The 19,557-nt window shown below is 54.9% G+C and overlaps 9 protein-coding genes across 9 annotated transcripts; 5 read left to right on the plus strand and 4 right to left on the minus strand.

Annotated features, from left to right (window-relative positions):
* Positions 1 to 42: 42 nt before the first annotated feature.
* On the minus strand, positions 43 to 705 carry QBC33DRAFT_355302 (uncharacterized protein). Its single transcript, XM_060423870.1, has one exon. It carries the CDS (start codon positions 545 to 547, stop codon positions 212 to 214), a length of 336 nt encoding a protein of 111 aa, XP_060284891.1. The 5' UTR covers positions 548 to 705; the 3' UTR covers positions 43 to 211.
* Positions 706 to 797: 92 nt separating this feature from the next.
* Positions 798 to 2,140, plus strand: QBC33DRAFT_533337 (Isy1-like splicing family protein). Its single transcript, XM_060427458.1, has 2 exons — positions 798 to 908; positions 981 to 2,140. The coding sequence occupies exons 1-2, from the start codon at positions 906 to 908 to the stop codon at positions 1,722 to 1,724; spliced, it is 747 nt and encodes a 248-aa protein (XP_060284892.1). The 5' UTR covers positions 798 to 905; the 3' UTR covers positions 1,725 to 2,140.
* Positions 2,141 to 2,172: 32 nt separating this feature from the next.
* Positions 2,173 to 3,577, plus strand: QBC33DRAFT_610062 (uncharacterized protein; the record flags this gene model as incomplete). The annotated part of the gene is made up of 2 exons (XM_060432409.1): positions 2,173 to 2,844; positions 2,917 to 3,577. The coding sequence occupies exons 1-2, from the start codon at positions 2,339 to 2,341 to the stop codon at positions 3,575 to 3,577; spliced, it is 1,167 nt and encodes a 388-aa protein (XP_060284893.1). The 5' UTR covers positions 2,173 to 2,338.
* On the minus strand, positions 3,570 to 5,869 carry QBC33DRAFT_533340 (Metallo-dependent phosphatase-like protein). The gene has a single exon (XM_060427459.1). The coding sequence runs from the start codon at positions 5,715 to 5,717 to the stop codon at positions 3,888 to 3,890; it is 1,830 nt and encodes a 609-aa protein (XP_060284894.1). The 5' UTR covers positions 5,718 to 5,869; the 3' UTR covers positions 3,570 to 3,887.
* Positions 5,870 to 8,187: 2,318 nt separating this feature from the next.
* QBC33DRAFT_557460 (uncharacterized protein) lies at positions 8,188 to 9,135 on the plus strand (the record flags this gene model as incomplete). Its single annotated transcript, XM_060429805.1, has 3 exons — positions 8,188 to 8,290; positions 8,381 to 8,938; positions 9,059 to 9,135. 3 exons carry the CDS (start codon positions 8,188 to 8,190, stop codon positions 9,133 to 9,135), a joined length of 738 nt encoding a protein of 245 aa, XP_060284895.1.
* Positions 9,136 to 9,753: 618 nt separating this feature from the next.
* On the minus strand, positions 9,754 to 10,601 carry QBC33DRAFT_448709 (uncharacterized protein; the record flags this gene model as incomplete). The annotated part of the gene is made up of 6 exons (XM_060424485.1): positions 9,754 to 9,796; positions 9,855 to 10,025; positions 10,100 to 10,212; positions 10,285 to 10,367; positions 10,459 to 10,489; positions 10,554 to 10,601. 6 exons carry the CDS (start codon positions 10,599 to 10,601, stop codon positions 9,754 to 9,756), a joined length of 489 nt encoding a protein of 162 aa, XP_060284896.1.
* Positions 10,602 to 11,819: 1,218 nt separating this feature from the next.
* On the plus strand, positions 11,820 to 15,646 carry QBC33DRAFT_448266 (CNH-domain-containing protein; the record flags this gene model as incomplete). The annotated part of the gene is made up of 3 exons (XM_060424460.1): positions 11,820 to 14,270; positions 14,346 to 14,682; positions 14,733 to 15,646. The coding sequence occupies 3 exons, from the start codon at positions 11,820 to 11,822 to the stop codon at positions 15,644 to 15,646; spliced, it is 3,702 nt and encodes a 1,233-aa protein (XP_060284897.1).
* Positions 15,647 to 17,707: 2,061 nt separating this feature from the next.
* QBC33DRAFT_355416 (uncharacterized protein) lies at positions 17,708 to 18,417 on the plus strand. The gene is made up of 3 exons (XM_060423871.1): positions 17,708 to 17,819; positions 17,896 to 17,955; positions 18,025 to 18,417. Exons 1-3 carry the CDS (start codon positions 17,790 to 17,792, stop codon positions 18,169 to 18,171), a joined length of 237 nt encoding a protein of 78 aa, XP_060284898.1. The 5' UTR covers positions 17,708 to 17,789; the 3' UTR covers positions 18,172 to 18,417.
* On the minus strand, positions 18,344 to 19,515 carry QBC33DRAFT_568367 (uncharacterized protein). The gene is made up of 2 exons (XM_060430510.1): positions 19,248 to 19,515; positions 18,344 to 19,115 (listed from the first exon to the last, which is right to left on the minus strand). Exons 1-2 carry the CDS (start codon positions 19,294 to 19,296, stop codon positions 18,664 to 18,666), a joined length of 501 nt encoding a protein of 166 aa, XP_060284899.1. The 5' UTR covers positions 19,297 to 19,515; the 3' UTR covers positions 18,344 to 18,663.
* Positions 19,516 to 19,557: the final 42 nt, after the last annotated feature.

The raw sequence follows: 19,557 nt of genomic DNA on the forward strand, positions 1-19,557 counted from the left end.
GAGAGGGGCGGGTGAGAAAGACGGACCAGTTTTAGTGAACTCTGCTTGTAGGGAACTACCCAGAGGGGAGACGGGGTCTGCTCAGATCTCTGTTCTTGAATTGCTCTCATATCCGCCAAGCTGACAGACTGCCAAGCTGGGGTCAAGCGGGGGACTGGGTTCAGTCCCTAGGTATCTTCACCGCAGGCATTGGGATGAGGACGGTAACGAGCTAGAGGGAGTGTTTTCGTTGGACAGGTGCTGAAATTTGGAACAAGCAACAGAGGTATTGGGAGGATGAGGTAGCAGCGTGGAAATGCAGTGCTCTGCTGTGCAGATACTGGTATTTCGAGCCAGTGAGAGTGGAAATGGAAAACCGAAATGTGATGGATCCCCGAAGATGTGGGTTGGTAGAAGTTGGGCCAGGGCGAGAGGTGATAATGACATGAAATTCCATGCGCAACAAGGCCCGGATATCTGTCCTGGGTCCTAAGATTGCATATCGACGCCCTGACCCAACGAGGAAAAGGAAGAGTGCAAATATGGGCAGACGTGGGAGATGGCCCATATCAGTGTGAAAAAGCAGAAGCCCGCGAGTCGGGTTGGTTGCTCGTGGAAATTTTGGTGGCTGTAGCAGGTGAATGAGAAAGCGAGAAGGAAACGCGCGATGGAAGTTAGGTGGTGAAGACGTGGACGTGACGGGCTAAAACAGGTACCTAGGTACCTAGGCAGCTTGGAGGCTGTGGCAAACGTCGCATTGATTGGCTAGGGAAAGGTGCAAGCCACAGCCGCCACACGTCTGAATTTCGCAAGGCTGAGAATTCAAGACTACCTACATACTTTGAGAAGGCCCAACAAGCTACTCCAACTTCCGCTACTCTCGCCCGACCCTCCCTCCTGACTCTCACCACCCCGAATATCTCAAGATGGTAAGTCCAAGCCTTCTCCCTGGCCGGCACGGCAGTGTCGGGCGCATAGCTAACCCTTGCCCCCCTGCGTAGGCCCGTAACTCTGAAAAAGCGCAGTCGATGCTCTTCCGGTTCCGCGAGGCGCAAGCCGCGGACCTGGGGATCATCGACGCCGGGCGGTCGCGGCGGCCGCGCAGCATCACGGATCAGGACAACGTACCGGCGTGCGAAAAATGGCGGGGCCAGGTGCTGAAGGAGGTGTCGCGCAAGGTGTCCAAGATCCAGGACCCGGCGCTCAGCGACTACCAGGTCCGGGACCTGAACGACGAGATCAACAAGCTGATGCGCGAGAAGCACATGTGGGAGGTACAGATACGGAACCTCGGCGGGCCGAACTACATGCGCGGCGGCGGCGGCGGCAAGATGTACGACGAGACGGGCCGCGAGATTCCGGGCGTCGGTGGGAAGGGGTACAAGTACTTTGGCCGCGCGAGGGACCTGCCAGGCGTGAAGGAACTGTTCGACGCCGCGAGGGCGCGCGCCACCGATTCGGAGAAGCCGCTCGAGGCGAGGGACGACCTGAGGAAGCAGGTCGACGCCGCGTACTACGGCTACGCGCCCGGCGAGGAGGATGAGAACCTGCTGGCATACGAGGCGTCGAGGGAGATGGAGGCATTTGAGCACCTTGCCAAGACGGGCGCCAAGGAGCCGCCCGCGGGCTGGGAACCCTTGCCGGGGGATTCCGGCGACGGGCAGGCCTGGGAACTGCCGACGTTGGAGGAGGTTCAGGAGGAGCTGGTCAACCGGCGGAGACAGAGGCTACTGGATCAATTATAGGGCTCCGGAAGGTGTGATGCCTATGACTCTCTCTTTCATGGCTGCGGTGTGCCCCGGATCGTGTGTTGTGCTTCCGGCCACGGCTCTCCACCGCGCGACCTCTCATGACCTTTTAGGAGTTGGGGTTCTAAAGACCCGGCCAGGCGTTAGGATTTCATATGGGAAATTTTGGTACTCATTCTATGTACACGTTGAAAGTGCATCTGTATTGGTACAAGGTGCTCGGGGTTTAACTATGTTAGGAAATGACGACGTAGCAGACAAACTAGGGGGTGACGAGCATCTCATCGATATTGCGCTTGATGTCTTGCCGTTGGAGGCACTGCTCATGGTTCCCCGGGTCTGCTTAATCCTACTTTCATTGAACAGGTTATTTGCAACAAGTAAGCTCACTACTGATGGCAAGGAACCATGCCGTGTGTGTATGTGCGTGTGTAATATAAAGCCACTTAATTTAACCAACATTGGTTATAGCTTAAGCTAATCAGGGAGACCTGTCGTCTCCCTTCGCCGTCATCTCCTTTCGCCGTCACATCTTCGCCTTCCTTTTACTTTCTCCCAACCCCGAGCTCTTTGCCAAGCTGTCGCCTCCAGCTGAGTTGTTGTCTGGCAAGATGGAAAGACCAAGCGACCACTGGCAGGGTTTTGCCACTCTGACTCCAGATTCCGACAAATATAAGCGAATCCGGCTCCTCCTCTCCTCGGCAAACTTCGAATATCTGAAGACACGCGGGACAGAGTCGCGGAGGGGACATCAGCCGGACTTGGCCCCGCATGTCACTTGCAGCGTCAATCTGACACATCTTGCATGTGGTTTCAACAATCTGGTCCTGGAACTCGCATTTTCCGACAATGTGTGCTGGATCGCTCGAATCCCGCATCAAGCCTTCGACGACGGCGATAGAACCTCGATGCTCAGCGAGATTGCTACCATGAGGATAATCCAACAACAAACCACCATCCCGATCCCTCGGGTTTTTGACTTTGACACGTTTGCAGACCAACCATTTGGCTACCCGTACGTTTTCATCGAGTACTTGGGTGGCCGACCCTTCCGAGTGGGCTGGCGACAACCATACCTCACCAATACCATAGCAAAGTCGCCAAGCAGCTTGCAAACGTCTTCTCCGAACTCCAGAATCTGACCTTCAGCCGCATTGGGCGCCTTTGGTGTGGAGAAAATGCCGATCAGCCCGTCGAGATCGTGCCCATGGCCTGGCACTCTTCGCCTGGGCCCCTGGAAACTTCGCTTGAATATTTCTACAACCAGAGACAGGGGTAAAAATCGGGAAATAATCGCTATGCATCCAGATGACCCAGGCTGGCTGACGGCATGTTGGGTGCTGAAAACGGCTCTAACCCACATTATCATTGAGGATAGAGTCCGAGGCCCCTTTCCCCTGTGTCATCTCGACCTGCATCTCGGCAACATGCTCTTTGACAGCGAGTACAACCTGACGGGAATCATCGATTGGAGCAGTGCCCAGGCTGCCCCTCTCGAGCAGTTGTCGGTCTTCCCAGAATTTGTCACCTTCCCAGGCTTATCAGACGACGAGAATCGACCCATCGTTGAGCTGAAGAATCTCGTCGTCGAGTCTATAAGGGAAAGGGAACGAGATCAAGAAAAGAGACCGCCGCTGGATGATCTAGGGGTGGACACTGCACTGCACCCGAATCTTATTTCCCTTTCCACCTACATGGCTTCTGAGAGTGCCGAGGTCACTTATCGTCAGTACATGGCTTCGCCAAGAGGAAGACTCTGGGCCGGCAAGATGGTTGCGAAGCTCATCTACGGAAAGAGTGTTACTTGGGAACAGCTGAGGGAGGTATACGGCACTATGCCGCTTTTCTAGACACGAATAGCCCCTTCTCTTATTTAGTCTGTAAAATATTATCGCTCAGTATAGACCATATTTGACGTACTGCTTCTTAATGTCGGTTTTCCTAGAGCAAGCCACAACAAGACAATCTCTCGGGGAGCCAACCTCAGAACTTGGCGATATTAGACTACACTAGCTGTCACACTCCCTAACGCCGACCCATGATTCAACTATGCTCGTCCGGATGTAGACCATAGTCCCATTACTAGAACAAGCAGAAATAGGCTTTGAAGAAGCAAACGCCACCAACCAAGCCAAGGCCCTACCCACTACCTCTTACATATCAGCAGTGAACTTTCCAGTTCTCTTTGATCCACCCCGCCATCAGATCCGTAAAGGTTCCATTGGTATAGAGGCCGATGTCTCTCTCGGCAAAGTCTCCTCCACTAAACTTCAAGGCCAAGAGGACCCAAGGTTGGATGAAGTCGAAAAACACAAGATCAACAGTCTCTGGCGTGCCATCAGCCGGGAAGTCAATTTCGGCTTGAATGCAGTTCGGGACAGTATAGAAGTTTATTGGAGAATGAACAGCGTCGTCACCGTCACTGCCAATATCATCCTTGGTGGTATATCCGGGGATAAGATTGGGCTTTCTTTCGGAGTCATCGCCGAGTGGCTTCTGGCCACCCGCTTCCATACCAAAGTCATCGGGTGGGGTTTGCTGAACATCATGGACAATGGATTCCTTGATCACGAGCTGCTCGGGAATTGACATAAACCTCGAGTCGAGGAGACCCGGGGTATCGAGGATGGTCCCGCCGTTGTTCAGGATCTTGATGACTTTCATGGCCACCTCGTACGGGACGTCCGGGACAAATTTCAGCACGCTCAGGAAAGGGGAAATGATATACGTTGTATCCTTCGTAAAACCGCCTTTGAAGATGTCGAACCGGATGGCGCCAGTGTTCATGATGGCGAGTCGTGGGGTATTCTTTCGGTCCTCGTTGACAATAACGTCCGGGAGGACCTCGTCCTGCAGCCAGCTATAAATGCTATCGGGACCTGGGTAGGGTGTTCTCGTCATCCAGAGGTCCCGTGGTGCACAGCCAAATGTGTGGTCCAGATTGAGAGCTTTCCTGGCGTTCGCAATCATGCTGGTAACATTGCGCCCATGTTCCGTTGGGAACGTCGATTCGTTCAAGCCAGTATGATGATATAGACCCAACAGGTTATTGTCGATGTATCTGCGGTGGAAAGTTACAGACGTTGTTGACACGTCTTTAGCCGCCTTGGAGATGCCGTCGATAGACATCCAGCCGATGGTTTCAAAGTACCTCCCGCTCCCCAAAGCGAAGGATTTTGCATCATAGCTTACTGCGTCTCTCACATGAACGTGGCCGCAGAAAAATGCGATCGGGGTGAACCAATTCTGCTTCCGTATCGCCGTATAGATATCCTTGAACTCCTGCATCCGGGCCCCTACATGGCCAATCACAACAAATACGTCCGGATTTTCCCTGATGGCCTGCTGGAACCACTTCTCCTGTATCGTCTCTCGCACTGGTTGAACAATAGTGTTGTTTGCATTCCCGGTGAAGTCGAAAAGGAAGCCGAAGGCGACAATATCGAGCCCCTGGTTCTTTGTCTTGAACTTCCTATATCGCTGTGCCATAGGAATTCTCTCGCCCGACTCGGGATGGATGTAATCGAGATTCGAGGCGACGTAATTGTCCTTGAAGTTCGGCACCGTGTGCTCGTGTTCTCCATCAGCACTGGAGGCTTGGTAGAGTTCGTGGTTCCCGGTGCAGATGATATCAATATCCTGCTCCTTGAATATATCGTAGTAGTATTCGCCTTTGGGATCCGACGCATCGTAGAGACCATTGCCCTCTACTCGGTCTCCGGTGTCAACGAGGAGGAGATCCCGCCCTTCCTCGTCGGCTCTCCTTCTTAGGTGCTCCGCGAAGGAGACATAGTCGCCCCAGTCGGCGGAATACTGCGATTCTTGGAGATGGCCGCCGTGCCAGCCGTGCGTGTCGGTCGTGTGAAGGAAGTTCAGTTGACCCCATTGCAGATCTCGCATGGGCGCTTCAACAGGGCCCACGGCGCCTGGCTGTGCTGCCCTCGCAACGGAGACGAGGACTCCACCAATAAGGGTGGCTGCAAGAGCCATGATCTCTGCAATGGATGGCTCGACTGAATATTATGGTTCGTGCCCTTGGAAAGGAAGAAGGTAAGACGCGAGAGGTGATGGTTATTGGGATGACGCACTCAGGCGAAGCACAGTAACGGGCTATCAAGGTCCCAAGCACAGGCCTCATTTCTGAGATAGTTATTCAAGTCCCTTCCTCTAAACGTAACCTACCTCACCCATAAGCACACAGCTGCAAGAAAAGTGTCCATATAGGCCAGTCGAAGCTAAAAGGGCACCTCGCGTAGCCCTAAATCATCAATTAGACAAGCTTTAAGGGCGGTCTTGCGTTCCTCAATGTTAAAATTCCTAATATTTGGAGCTCATTTCTCTGGAGGCTGGTACTTCTGACCCTAACAGTTTCTATCCCATGCCATTGCATTTGGTCAGTGCGATGGCGGACCTTGATAGCCAGAGACCCGTGGTTCACCGCCTTTACAGGGGTTAGCCGCTGTTACTCACGCTAGTGGGCAGATTCTGCCGGTATTCAGGGCGGTGAGATCGCCCTTTACTACGTAGGGCCTCGACGCGGGCGGTTATATCCTTGTTCTCAAGTTTATGAGGCTCTTCGGAATGCCACTTTACCCAAAGAGAACCTTCGTCTCACCCTGGTCCTTGCCACAATAAAAGAAGCGAGCTTCAAGTGGAAATCTCAATATCGCATCGTAGTCACGAAACCTCCCTGTAGATGGCTGCAAACATGCGGCAGCCAGCCAGCACTCGACAGAGTTGGCAGCAATGTGCATCGACAGGAACGCTAAGCTGCAGAGAAGCATCTTCCGATATATCGTGCGACGCCAGTTCCCCGACAAGGTATCCGACAAGCATGCTCCATGGCGTGCGTTTCTGAAACCACCAAGTTAGAGTCTGGCACCCGGCTCTGGATGCCGCCTCGTCTTGTTAATCCCTCGACCCCGAGTATGGCGAGCCCCGGGGGCCTCTTTCTGGTTCCGTCCTGTCCTGTCACCTTCGATATCCGTAAGGACTCGTTGACCGTATCGGTCAGTTGCTTCAACACTATCCATTCTTAACGCACCCGCCAGCCGTCAGCAACGTTGATGGGATAATCAACGGGGTAACTTGTAGGTGCCAGAGAAAGTAAAAACCCTCCCAATCCTGCTTAGGTTGAACATAACCTTTGTGAAATCGCGAAGGGACGATGTTTATGAGATCCTCAGCGGAGTTTGAGTTGTCAGTAGCTTGCCGCGGTGAAACTCTCAACGCACACTGACCAAGTCGGGGTTCTGGAAAGAAAATCCGTGCGTGACGAGTAAGAGATCTGCACGACCTTCCCAAGAGCAGGCTTTGCATTGACTTTCAAAAGAGTATGCGTATTCTACCAACACCTTGGTTTAGCCTGGATACTGGGCAGTTGAGGTGGCGAACAGAAACTTGTTGAAAGCTGCAGCTGCTTAGGCCTTCAGTTTCGCAGGTTATCTGGTGGGTCGGTGACATTTTGTATTATACACAGTATCCATTTTCGCCGTTAGGGTTGAGTCGATGATGTACGGATTGCTGCGGATGGATTAGGTGCAGTTGTGAAAGCAGTTGTGAAAACCAGCCAATGACCATTTCATCTGTTGTATGTAGGTACATACTGCACTTTGTACGTGCCCCATATCGCAATTATGCTCGGCAAGGCAGGAGCTGTGAGCCTGTGAGTTTTCATAATGATGGCTTGGTTGAACTCGACTTCACATACATAAGGCGATGTTGCTGTGCCGTGGCACCACTAACATGGGGATTGGATGGAAACTCCATGCCGCCGCGGAACCTAGTGTGGATCACCCCTCTTCCGTTATCGCTCTATCAGGACTCCGCGGTAATGCGTTCCTTTGTTCCATGTACTCAGCATACGCTCATATAGCCCTATCAAAAGTCCGACAAACTCGGGTTACGGATACCACCCAGAAGTGCGTCATTAGGTACCCAGGTACGTCTGTAGCTGCAGCAGGACCCCGCCCCTGAGAGCAACTCGAAAGTTAGCGCCCCGCATCCCCCCTCTCTAGCCATCACGATCACGTAGGTAGGTATGGGGTGCAGCTCGCTGGCCAGGCTCCCTCCCTTTGCTGCGGCGCAATCCGTTTCCCAGGAAGGAAGCTGAACAAGTCTACCTACATCTGGCTGCGCTGAATCCCTCACGTGTCACCGCCATTGTTCTCAAAACTTACCGAAACCAGAGTGCGGGGTGAAGCTTCCTATAAGTGCCTGCTGTTTGCTTTCGTGCCTCGTGATACTTGTCGCACAGGGTGGCTGGTTCGCTTTGGTTCTGTCCGTACGGGATTTCCTTATATTTTCAACTCAGGCGCGGCATCCTCCCTTTTTTGTGCTGCCACGGCCTTGCCTTGATTTTGCTATCGTCTCTAAACGAGTTGTTCCGTACAGCCCGGCGTTTCCGCCTTTTTTTTTACTTGCTTCTAGCCGATCCCATTACAGGCCTAGTCACGCGATCATGGCAACAGAGGTCGCTCGCTCCTCCACTGCGTCAGCTCGTGGGAGACCGAGTGCTGAGGACTTTGAGACGGCTTCCATCCGCTCTGCTGCGCCTTCATACAGTATGTGCCTCCCGTCATCGATCGGACAGCAGTCTTGGACGACGACATGATATCCCTCACGGCTGCCACCATAAGCTGACATATATACAGCCTCCGATGCACCTTCCTACCACTCGGTTGCTCCCCACCCCGAGCCGGTCCCGCCATACTCACCACCGGCCTCGCGTTCTGCCAGCGGCTCAACCTCAGCCCCGCCCGCGGCCTCGAGCTCCAACTCCAACTCCAACACCAACGCCCACTCGCGGGTAAACTCGGGCACCTCGGCCCACCCGAGCCGCGCGGCCCCGGGCCTGCCCCGCATCCCGTCGGGTCTGCCGCGGCGCCAGGCGGCGCGGCTGCCCTCGCTCGACGAGTTCCGCATCCCGACGTGGTCGTCGGTCAGCGCGAGCCCGAACGCGCGGCACTACCACAGCGTGGCGCAGCGGCGCGTCGCGGCCGCCAACACGGCGTCCGACCCGCTCCAGTGCGCCAGGCGCATGCTGCTGGAGCGCGTCGACGAGGAGTGGCGCCGGAACCGCGTCCGCCCGCTCGAGGACCCGTACCTCGTCGGCGAGGAGGCCGCCGCGCGCGCCCGCGCGGAGCGCCTCGCCCGCGAGAACACGGCCGACGTGCTCGTGCTCGACGACAAGAGGTGGGATTGGTTCCTGGGTGAGTCGTGTTCCCATATATCTCCCCCCCCCCCGCAGTCGTTAAACTGCCCCTTGCCGTGCTGCCCCCGGGAAAGAGACCATTCGTCGACTAATGTCTTTCTGCGTCGCAAAACCGTAGCCCAGACGAAAGAGTTTCGACGCGGGGTCAGGAATGGATCCCAGGGAAAGCTGGCTCGCCGTATCGGAGCGCTCTGAGTCAATGCGCTTAAGAGAAGAGACGGAGCCGTTGACTGCGTCCGAGGGCTTTCTTTATATTTAGTCTGCGACGCCTTAGCATTCTCTCCGTTCCTTACCAGTGCTGCCTTTATATGGCCCCGCTACTGCATTAGTCGGAGTCCTGGGTCTTGTTGGTGCTCTTCCCACCATTCGGCATGGTCTCATCTCTGTGTTCATTTCTGTCAATGCGTCAATGCGACATGATTGTTATGAAACTTGATTCATGGGCATTGTCGAGATGATGTGGTGACAACATCAGAAGTGAAGACTCTCGGCTTGTTAGCTAGGAACCCAACTGAACAATGTCAATCACTCAAAACCCAGAACCCCATGGAAGCTTCAGAGGGCTGGAGCACAATCAACTTTGGTGACTGAGTGACGTTGTCCAACAGGTAAAATTGTCGGTCCAAACCAGACAGATGCTATAGATGGTCTCCAGCTCCCAGTTAAGCCCCGGCCCCTTTCTACCAGGTACGGTGCAGTAATCTACACATCCGTCAAACGCCAGGCCGAATGCAGTCAGAGCCCCCACGAACCGAAGGGGCACTTATGGAGATATTTGTACAAGAGGTTTGCCGTAGACGAGGATGGAGATGCTTAACCCTTGCTCTTGGTGTTGAGGATGAGAGCCACGATAAGGCTACAGCGCGAAATTAGCCTCTCTATCAATTAGCGGATAAACGGTATGTCGAACTCACCCGTAGAGACCGAGGACCTCTCCGAAGATAAGGATGAGGACCATCCCGACATAAACGCGGGACTGGGACATATATGCCCTGACTCCCTTGTCTCCCACAACCCCGATGCAGTACCCAGCTGCAAGTCCTGTCAACCCAACCGACAGCCCAGAGGCAAGGTGCATGAACCCGCTAGCCTCCGCGTTAGCAATGATGGAGACCCGGCATCCCGCAGGAAAACGCGGCTATAGGGAATGTAGGCGTACTTAAACAAGCTGTAGCTCCCCTGCGACGGTGGCTGGAGATCCTGCGCAATCAAAACGGAGATAACGAGCGCATAGACGGCGATAATTCCCGACATGACCACGGGGATGAGGCACTTGAGCAATCGTCAGCTCCCAGTTTTCGCGGCAGTCTCATGACCAATAGTATCCATTTTTGTGTAGCCCACCTTCATAATCAGATCTGGCCTAAACGTTCCCACGCCCGCGATGCCAATGCCAGACTTGGAGGTGCCGTATGCCGCCCCCATGCCTAAGACGTGTCAGCTCGGAACCGGATTGCCGGCGATGCACAGCGACGACGAAAAGAGGACGATGCCGTGGTAGGTTATGGTAAGACGTACAGCCGAATATCATGGCGCTCGCAATGCCGGCCTGTCGAGAGAAGGCGTTAGCAAGGCTGTCCAAGAGCAGCACCGGGGGGCATCTCCGAGCTTACCATGCCGAAGAACGGCGCGAATTTCGGGCTCAGCTCTGACTCGGACATCTTGCTAGGCTGTAGCTGAGTATAACGGCCACGAGAAAGGGAAGTCGTCTGGACGCAGGATTGTTGCGACCCAAGCTTGAAGACCAAAGTTTAATGGAAGGCAGGCGTGGAGAGAGCATCGACGGTCCTCATGGTCGTAGCGTCCATAGCTTAGCTTACGCAAAGGTGCGGATAATCACGTGATTTGATTTCACGTGATTATCCGTCGATAACCAATGAGACCTTGGGTCCGTCTTGGCGGCCCTAGTAAAGTCTAAAATCGGTGAGGGTCGCGCGCTGACGTCTGTCCTGCACAGTCTTGACAGTGTGCAGGTAATAGCCCAGTGTAGTGGATGATAGATGGTACCTTCAACATGAGCTTCTCCCCAGCGACAATCTGCCGGCTCAAACTTTGTTTGGGAGTATTTGCATATGATCAAATGGCTGATTGACTTTTGCCATCTGTAGATACGTCTCTTTCCAGCAAATTGGTGTGTCTCTGATGGGGGATGCCACGTTATCTTCAGGGGGATATCGCTCCTAAACAACAGGTGATAAGGACAAGGGAGGTGATGTGGGCCGCAGAAAAGCCGCCAGTGGATTTAGCTTCTGGCCTTGAATCCCGACCGGACGTGGATTTTGGATGCATCCAAACCGAGAAATAATCCAAACGTTGCTGTGATTTATCTTCCATCTTTCTATTCGTGTTGCCCTTTTTTTCTTTCTCTTTACCGATATCCCGTCACGGTCCTCCTCGTAGGCGGCCTTGTATGCCTGCGTTTCCAATGCCCCGACTATAACAAGTACCTGATCGGAGATTGCGTTCTGAGCGCCCGCACTTCCCGGCATCCGCTCATTTTGCCAAAGTTGGTGCCGTCCTAGCGAAAGCATCAACCAACCCATCCTGCAGCAACGGTGGAAAGGAGGCAAAAGTGGCAGCAGCAGCAGGAGACGAGTAAACCATATGCGATAGCTGGTGCAGCTCTGAACCTTATCGTCAGCGCTCCCCAGATTTGTCGACCTTCCCGAGCTTCACAAGCGACATATCCTCCTGGTCGGCGGCCGTCGGGCGGTAGCACGAGTAAGTTCATTATAACATCATGCCTCCACTTTCCGTTGCTGCAGCGCCGGCCCCGTTGGTTCTCGTGGGCGCCTTGAAATAGGAGGAGGACGTGGTGGATAACATGCTTTCTCTAGGACTTGTGTGCAATAGGCATGGCCGACTACCGTCCAGATCGTATGCCTCCGCCGAGGTCGAACCAGTACGGCCATTCATCCAACTACCAGCGAGATGCCGCCTTCTCCAACATCTTTGGCGCCGCGCCGCCTCCCGGCCGGTCTCAAACCCTGACCTCCGCTGTCCAGCCGCCCCAGATGGATGGACGAACGCAGACAATGTCGTCGGGCACATCTGACATGCAGCGGCAACCTCCTCCGAGAGGCCCGCCCAGAGGCTATGGGGATCCGATGTCCCCTCGAAGCCGTCCCGCTGATGGTCCCACGGCAAACGAGTACTATCCCGGACCGCGTTCCGTCTCCGGGGCCCAACATGTTCCGTCCCCTCAGGCTCAGTTTTCCCAGCAGCAGCAAGCCCGCCGGCCCTATCCTGGCCCTCCGCCGCCAGGACATCCGCAGGGGCAGCCACGACTCGATTCAATGAGGAGGCCACCCCCTCAAGCTCAAGGGTACTACAATAATGCGCCGCCGCGAACTCCCGCTCAGAGGTTTTACCAAGGAGGCCAAGGAGGCCCTGGGCCGGCGATGAACTCGGATCCCTATCGATCGCAATCCCTGGCCAGCGTGTCAAGACCGGCAGTATATCATCCTCCTCCACAATCGTACCAACAAGCGCCGGCCCACGCTTTCCGGCATGCACCGTATAACAATCAGAACTCCGCCCGGACTACAGCCCAGGGGCGCGTTGTTCCTGATAGGCACATGGATGACCGTTCCATGTCCATGACGGGATACAATTCGCATGATCGAGATTCGCATCAGACCATGAGCGGGAGGGTCATACCTAACAGGAGGCCCCCGGGGGCTTCTCCCACGCAAGAGCCCCCTCAACAGGCCAATGGTTATGCAGGACCCGGCTATCCAATAGGCTACACTCCAGCTCCTGGTGCCCAGACGAGAACCACAAGCATGGCATCCTCGATCGGCAATGAGAGTGGTAGGTCTATGTCGATGGCATCGACGATAGCACCGTCGGTGGTACCTTCGGAGAGGACAGAAACCCAGACCCTTGTTCATCGGCCGTCCATAAGCGGCAGCTCGATTAGCGGCGACCGACCACCGACGGCAAAGATCCGGCCCCCAATTGTCTATCCTGCGCTGCTTTCGCGAGTCGCAGAATGCTTCCGGCAGAAGATCATAACTGGCGACCGGACGAAGAACGAACTCACTTACAAGAATGCCTTCAGTGGTGCCGAAGCAGTGGATGTGCTGTCCTACATCATCCGGACGACGGATAGGAATTTGGCTCTCTTGCTAGGACGAGCATTGGACGCCCAGAAGTTCTTCCACGACGTGACGTACGAGCACCGACTTCGAGACTCGGCGTTGGAAATGTACCAGTTTAGGGAGACTTTGACGGAAGAGCCCGAGGATAAGCCAGCCGTCAACGGCGTTTTCGTCCTCCTCTCGGAGTGCTATTCTCCGACGTGTACGAGGGACCAGCTCTGCTATTCCATAGCATGCCCCCGGCGATTGGAACAGGTGTCTAGGCTGGATCTCAAGACGGCCGGGCCGGGCTTAAAGAAGGAAGGTGACGCCGGCGTGGGTGACGATGATGTCGACCAGACGGACGAACAGAAACTCTGGATCAACACTGTTCCGAGGGAAATCGCCAACAGTGTCGACGAAAGGGAGAAGAAGCGGCAGGAGGTCATCTCGGAAATCTGCTATACAGAGCGGGACTTTGTCAAGGACTTGGAGTACTTGAGAGACTACTGGATAATCCCATTACGTGGGAATAGTTCGCCACTTGCGCCGCCTCGCAAGGAGAAGGTTGTGCGGACAATATTCAGCAACATCATCGACCACCCAAGCATTCACATGGTCAGCTCTCGGTTTGCTAAGTCCCTGACGGACCGCCAGCAAAAGAACCCGGTTGTCAATAATGTCGGCGACATCTTCCTGGAATTTGTTCCCCAATTCGAGCCCTTCATCCTGTATGGATCAAAGCAGCTGGAAGCGAAGTTCGAGTTCGAGAACGAGAGGTCTGTCAACCCCATGTTCTCCAGGTTTGTCGACACGACCGAGCGTTACAAGGAGTCGAGAAAGTTGGAGCTCAACGGTTACCTGACCAAGCCTACGACGAGGTTGGCGAGGTATCCTCTTCTGCTGGAGAACGTGTTGAAGTATACCGAGGACGGCAATCCCGACAAGGTTGATATCCCCAAGGTCCTAACCTCGATCCGAGACCTCTTGAGCAGAGTAAATGCCGAGTCTGGAAAAGCGGAAAACCGCTTCAACCTTCGTCGTCTCCACGAGCAGCTGAGGTTCCGGCCAAACGAGAGGGTAGACCTTAAACTCACCGAGGACGGTCGCGAGTTGGTCTACAAGAGCCAGTTCAAGAAATCACCAACGGAGCAGCCTGACATTACCGCCTTCTTGTTCGATCATGCGGTCCTCCTGGTACGGATCAAGCAAGTGGGGAAAGGCGAGGAAACCAAGGCGTACCGACGGGTAAGGAAGGATACCAGAACTCATTCCGCAGTGCATAAACCGCAAATATTCGTGTGTGCTGACATGGCCAACTAGCCTATTCCGCTCGAACTACTGTCTATCAAGGAGATGGACGAGGTCATACCCCAAGGCGCCGTCAAGCGGTCATCGTCGAGTCTGCTTCCCGCGTTGCGGACCAATGCGGGCGACGCGAAGAAGGGGGAAGGCTGGCCAATTACTTTCCGCCATCTGGGCAAGGCGGGATACGAACTGACCCTCTACGCTTCCAACCAAGTTGCGAGACAAAAGTGGCTGGAATTTATCGATGCCGCTCAGCAGAAGCTAAGGGCTCGTGCCGAGTTTTTGAATACCACCGTGATCTCGAGCAACTTCTTTACCACAACAAACAAGGTCAATTGTGTTGCGCCGTTTGGTATGTTCTCACCATCTAACTGCCTGAACCACCTCTAACCATGGAATCAGATGGCGGTAAGAAGCTCATCTATGGGACGGACAACGGGATCTACACCTCGGATCGCAGGTCCAAGGATAGAGCACAGCCTCCAAAGCGGGTGCTCGACCTGCAGACTGTGACTCAGATCGATGTGCTGGAGGAGTACCAGCTGTTGCTGGTACTTTCCAATAGGTCGCTCTTTTCATTACCATTGGCAGCGCTCGATCCCAACGAGCCCGCGCTGACGAGGAGGCCCAAGAAGATACAGAGCCACTGCAACTTCTTCAAGACGGGCATTTGCCTGAGTCGGCACCTGGTCTGCTGCGTCAAGAGCAGCGCGCTCTCGACGACGATCAAGGTGTACGAGCCGAACGACGCCATGTCCAAGGCCAAGAAGCAGAAGGGCCTTAGCAAGATGTTCAACAGCGGACAGGACGAGCTGAAGCCTTTCAAGGAGTTCTATATTCCTACCGAGTCGAGCTCGGTGCACTTCCTCAAGTCCAAGCTCTGCGTTGCCTGTGCCCGCGGCTTCGAGGTTGTCAGCCTGGAGACCCTGGAGACCCAGTCGCTGCTGGATCAAGCAGACACGTCGCTCGACTTTGTGGCGCGGAGAGAGGGCGTCAAGCCGATCCACATCGAGCGGCTGAACGGAGAATTTTTGTTGAACTATAGCGAGTTCTCGTTCTTCGTCAACCGCAACGGGTGGCGGGCAAGACCGGAGTGGCGGATCGACTGGGAAGGGTCGCCCCAGAGTTTCGCGCTCAGCTATCCCTGGATTCTAGCATTCGAACCCAACTTCATCGAGCTGCGGAATATCGAGTCTGGTGCCGTGCACATTGTGCCGCACAAGAACATCCGGATGTTGCATAGCAGTACACATGAGGTGAGCTTTCCCCTCTCCCGCCCATCGGGAATGCCGAGTAGTGCCGTGTCAGCTGACTGACTCCGTTACAGATCCTCTTTGCCTACGAAGATGAACGAGGCGAGGACGTCATCGAGGCCATGGACTTCTGGAAGAGCCAGCGGCGATCTGAAATTCCCAATGTGGCGGCAGGATCATTATGAGACAAGTCGACCTTCATAAGCTCTGACGGCTGCCATCCCACACACTAGTGGACGGCGATGAAAGATCTAGTCCCTGGGGCTCGCCGAGGCTCTTCTGTTGTCTGCACAACGACAATATCCAGTGTGCTGGTCACGCAGGGCGTGCTCAATAGCCTTTAGTTGGGCACTGGACATGGCAGAGAATGACAGTCGTCCGGTCACCACAACACTGGGGACGACGGCCTGGCGCGGCGTTCTCAGCTGTCGTACGTACAGCATATCTCAAAAGGGGTTGACCTGGCCATTCAACTACAGGTTAGCGAGTCTCACAACCATCACGCCGTTATTGCCATATGGCAGACAGTCCAGCAGTATACAACAGGTGCTGGGCATGCTGGGCATATTCTACGGAAATTTGGGATATTGTCGCGGCTTCCAACTTTATCCATGACTGGGCGGCGGACTCACATCTTCCTTCTCCTTCTCTTCTCTTCGTCGGTCTGTAGTTTAGCAAAAGAGATTTGTGATTGGGAGAGGGTTGCCATCTGGGAATGACGGGCTATTTCCATACAGACTGCCGTCAGACCCTTTGCGATTGGGGAATTGGCGATGCATTAGCAGCAACACATTAATTAGCATTTTGTATCCGATCTGAATTTGAGCTCAACTTAGAGGGCGAGGCAGGAGGAGGAGCACTTCAACATACGTTGTAGGCCCACTCACTTGCTGGTGACTCCACTTCCCGTTCCCGTGTGCTTCAGCGGGTGGGGAGACGACTTGGAGAGCTCTGGTTCGCCTTCCCTGATCATGCATCTTACGCGTACACATACCTGATAGGCAAGGTCAAGGAGATATCCAAGCCGCATGTATGTAACTGCCATAACACCGGCATTGCCGACATGACACTTCCCATAATAGATATGGCTGCCATATCAGGTAATTTTCTAGACCAGCCAAACCCTGCTCATCGGCCCAGGTCAAGGCATGGAGGCATGGAGGAAACGGTTCCTGTCGCAGGTTGATCATGGTGGTATCCACCAGCGCTCAGACAGCACAGTGCCGCAGCCGTTTCTTGCCACCCGGTACTTGCGTCTTGGTACATTACATACATGCATCCATCCTTCGATCCCCAAAGGCACTACTGCAAGCTTGTACAGCCAGTCACAGAGCCGAGATTCAAGCCTGGGCCGGAGTTATGGCACACCCAGATTGTTCTAGGCGTCCTAATTACTACCTGCATACCGCAGTAGTGAAAACATGGGCAGCGTCGGGTGTTTGCAACACGAGAGGGCGCGCGCGCGCCGTACATACACTAGGCCGGGCGCGCCCCACTCAGATCATGTTACACCACTACGTTATCCCAGTCGATTGGGTCCGGAGTTTGCTCCCCAGATTTCCATTGTCCCAATAACGCTTGGGTGCTAATGCCTGTTTACTCACTCGGATGGCACGCTAGGATTGGGATGCCTGGGGGAATTCTGGGAATAGCCTGATGAGGCAAGGTCCCAACCGTTGGACAGCGTCCATGGTTCTCGTTGCGGGGAGGGCCTTGGCCTGAGGGGGCCCGACGTGGAGACTATTGGGCGACGCTGTGCAGCATGTCAGGGATGGCCCTATGGTGAGGGCTCTTTGTTAGTCTGGACCAGGGAATTTATGGACTCGGGTCGGCTCATGGATGGTCGGGGAAGCTCCTGGTGCAGCTTCGAGGCCTTCACCGGATGGGTCTCTGCGTTTACTTGTGTCTGTATTATATCTGCTCGAGCTGCCCGCTCCCCGATGCCCGCGCTCTCTATGCTTTTTCACTATACATTCTTTTTCTTCAGCCGGAATAACCCTCCACCACATCTGATCCGTCAAGCTATTGGCCTCGTCAGCTGAACTATACTTATATATATCTACATATACTCATCCCGTCTTCCAGTTCAACCACTGCCACTGCCTCTGCCACTGCCTTTGCTCCTGCTACAGCGTTGTGCGATCCATCTTCATCCTTCATACCCAAGACTCTACTTGGATTCAATCCTCCCCCGATCACAATCACAATGCCGAATTGCTACTGCGCCAATTACTACGTGGGCAGCCCACCCCTTTTCACCCCTGTCTCTCCCCCCTCGTCCCACGGCCAAATTGCTAACGAGCCAGCTCCAGGGCTCCGTCCACTGCCGCAACATGGTGTCCAAGTTCGGCGACAGGTGTAAGCTCTGTCTGGTACGTCCGCCACAGCCCCTTTCCCCAAACAAGCACAGGAACACCGATCCTGACCCGGTCTCCCCGCAGGCACTGAAGAGCGGCGCATCCTTGAGCGAGGGCCTCCTCCCCCAGGACGAGCTGTGGATGGTGTCTCCCAGGCCGATGGCGAAGAGCAAGGATAGCTCCCGAAGCAGCAGCGGCACGACGAGGTCGTCGAGGATACCGAATCACTGAGTTGGACCTCAGGGTGGTGGGAAAATGGGCAAGATTTTGAAGAGGGGGCCCCCAACGGCAGACGAAGGTTTACAGAGAGGATTCGGGTGTATAAGAGGTTCCGGCACTTAGACAAAAGCCGCCAAACCGGGGTCGTGGAAAACTGGGGGATGGATTGCGGTTTTTGAGCGTTGAACGGTCTCGGCGGTGTTTATGAATTGGGTTGGGTCAGGTTGTAACTTCATAGCGTAGCGTGTAAAACCAAGAAGCATCATCAGTCATATACATGGCACCCTCCCTTTTTAGACGACGCGTGGTTTCCCCCCGGCGACATGACCAGCGGAACAGCGTCCTGAACAAGATGCAAAACGCCAACCCAACCAGCAAATATCCTCCCCCCATCGTTGCCTTGCCCAGATTCTACCAGTCCAGCCCCCCCGGAGCCCCTGACGTATATCCCATAAAACAAACAATGCAGAAACAAGAAAACCCTCCCCGCCCAAGCAAGACGAATCACCACAGCCGCCGCTGGTAATACGCAGGAGTGTTCCCCTCAGTCATCACCCGCAGCTCCTCCTTGATCCGCCTCCGCCTCTCGGCCCTACTGACCGGCTTCTGCTTCGGCCTCTTCTCCCCCCCGACCGACCCGCCGGCCCCCTTCTCCTTCTCCTTCTCCACCCCCTTCCTCTCCCCCTCCCCAGACGTCACCCCCTCCTCCTCCGGCACCGAAGGCCGCACCTCCACCACAGGCCCGCTCTTTCCGTTGCTGTTGTTGTTGTTGTCGACGGCGATGACGACGGTCCCGTCCGCGAGCTCCGTCACGTCCTGCTTGAAGCGGTCAGGCAGGAAGATCCCCGTGCCCGGCGAGGGGCGCGGGGCGGGCTTGATTGCTGCGCGGAGGTCGCGGAGGGTGCGCTGCTGGATTGCGAAGCCGCTTAGGAAGAGGGCGGCTGTGAAGAAGAGGACTGTGGGACGGGGGGTTGTTAGTTTTGTTGGTTTGGTTTGGGGGGGTGGAATGGGTGTGTGTGTGTGTGTGTGTGGTATGGAATGGAGTGTCGACTGGTAGGTGGGTGAGTGTGGTGTGGTTGGTGTCTTACCGATGCTGGATGATGCGGCGATCGAGACCTGGGAGTGTGTGAGTAACATTATTCCCCAGAGTCAGATGGAAGGTGGACTGTAGAGATATCTGTATGTTTGTATGTGTTTGTGTGTGTGATTGTGTGCGTGGGCGTCTGTTTCTTCGAGGCCCTTATACGTATATCTGGGTTTCCAGATGTCGCAATCCTGCCTTGATTTCCATCAAGGCCAGTCTCCAAGTAGGCAACTAAACAAGAGGCTGCGTTGGCGGGGAGACCACTGCTTATCGCTTATCGATAAGGGAACCTACCTGTTTTGAGGCGGTCGCAC

The sequence above is a fragment of the Phialemonium atrogriseum genome (genome assembly GCF_030411735.1).
Source record: "Phialemonium atrogriseum strain 8032-3 unplaced genomic scaffold QBC33scaffold_8, whole genome shotgun sequence".
In the NCBI taxonomy this organism is placed as follows: domain Eukaryota; kingdom Fungi; phylum Ascomycota; class Sordariomycetes; order Cephalothecales; family Cephalothecaceae; genus Phialemonium; species Phialemonium atrogriseum.

Excerpts from the sequence above, each read along its gene's own strand:
- QBC33DRAFT_533340 (XM_060427459.1), bottom strand. The coding sequence starts at position 5,717 with ATGGCTCTTGCAGCCACCCTTATTGGTGGAGTCCTCGTCTCCGTTGCG.
- QBC33DRAFT_568367 (XM_060430510.1), bottom strand. The coding sequence starts at position 19,296 with ATGTTACTCACACACTCCCAGGTCTCGATCGCCGCATCATCCAGCATC. Across the intron at positions 19,116-19,247 it reads CGCCGCATCATCCAGCATCG|TCCTCTTCTTCACAGCCGCC; the intron begins GTAAGACACCAA and ends CCCGTCCCACAG.
- QBC33DRAFT_355416 (XM_060423871.1), top strand. The coding sequence starts at position 17,790 with ATGCCGAATTGCTACTGCGCCAATTACTAC. Across the intron at positions 17,820-17,895 it reads GCTACTGCGCCAATTACTAC|GGCTCCGTCCACTGCCGCAA; the intron begins GTGGGCAGCCCA and ends AGCCAGCTCCAG. Across the intron at positions 17,956-18,024 it reads ACAGGTGTAAGCTCTGTCTG|GCACTGAAGAGCGGCGCATC; the intron begins GTACGTCCGCCA and ends GTCTCCCCGCAG.
- QBC33DRAFT_355302 (XM_060423870.1), bottom strand. The coding sequence starts at position 547 with ATGGGCCATCTCCCACGTCTGCCCATATTTGCACTCTTCCTTTTCCTC.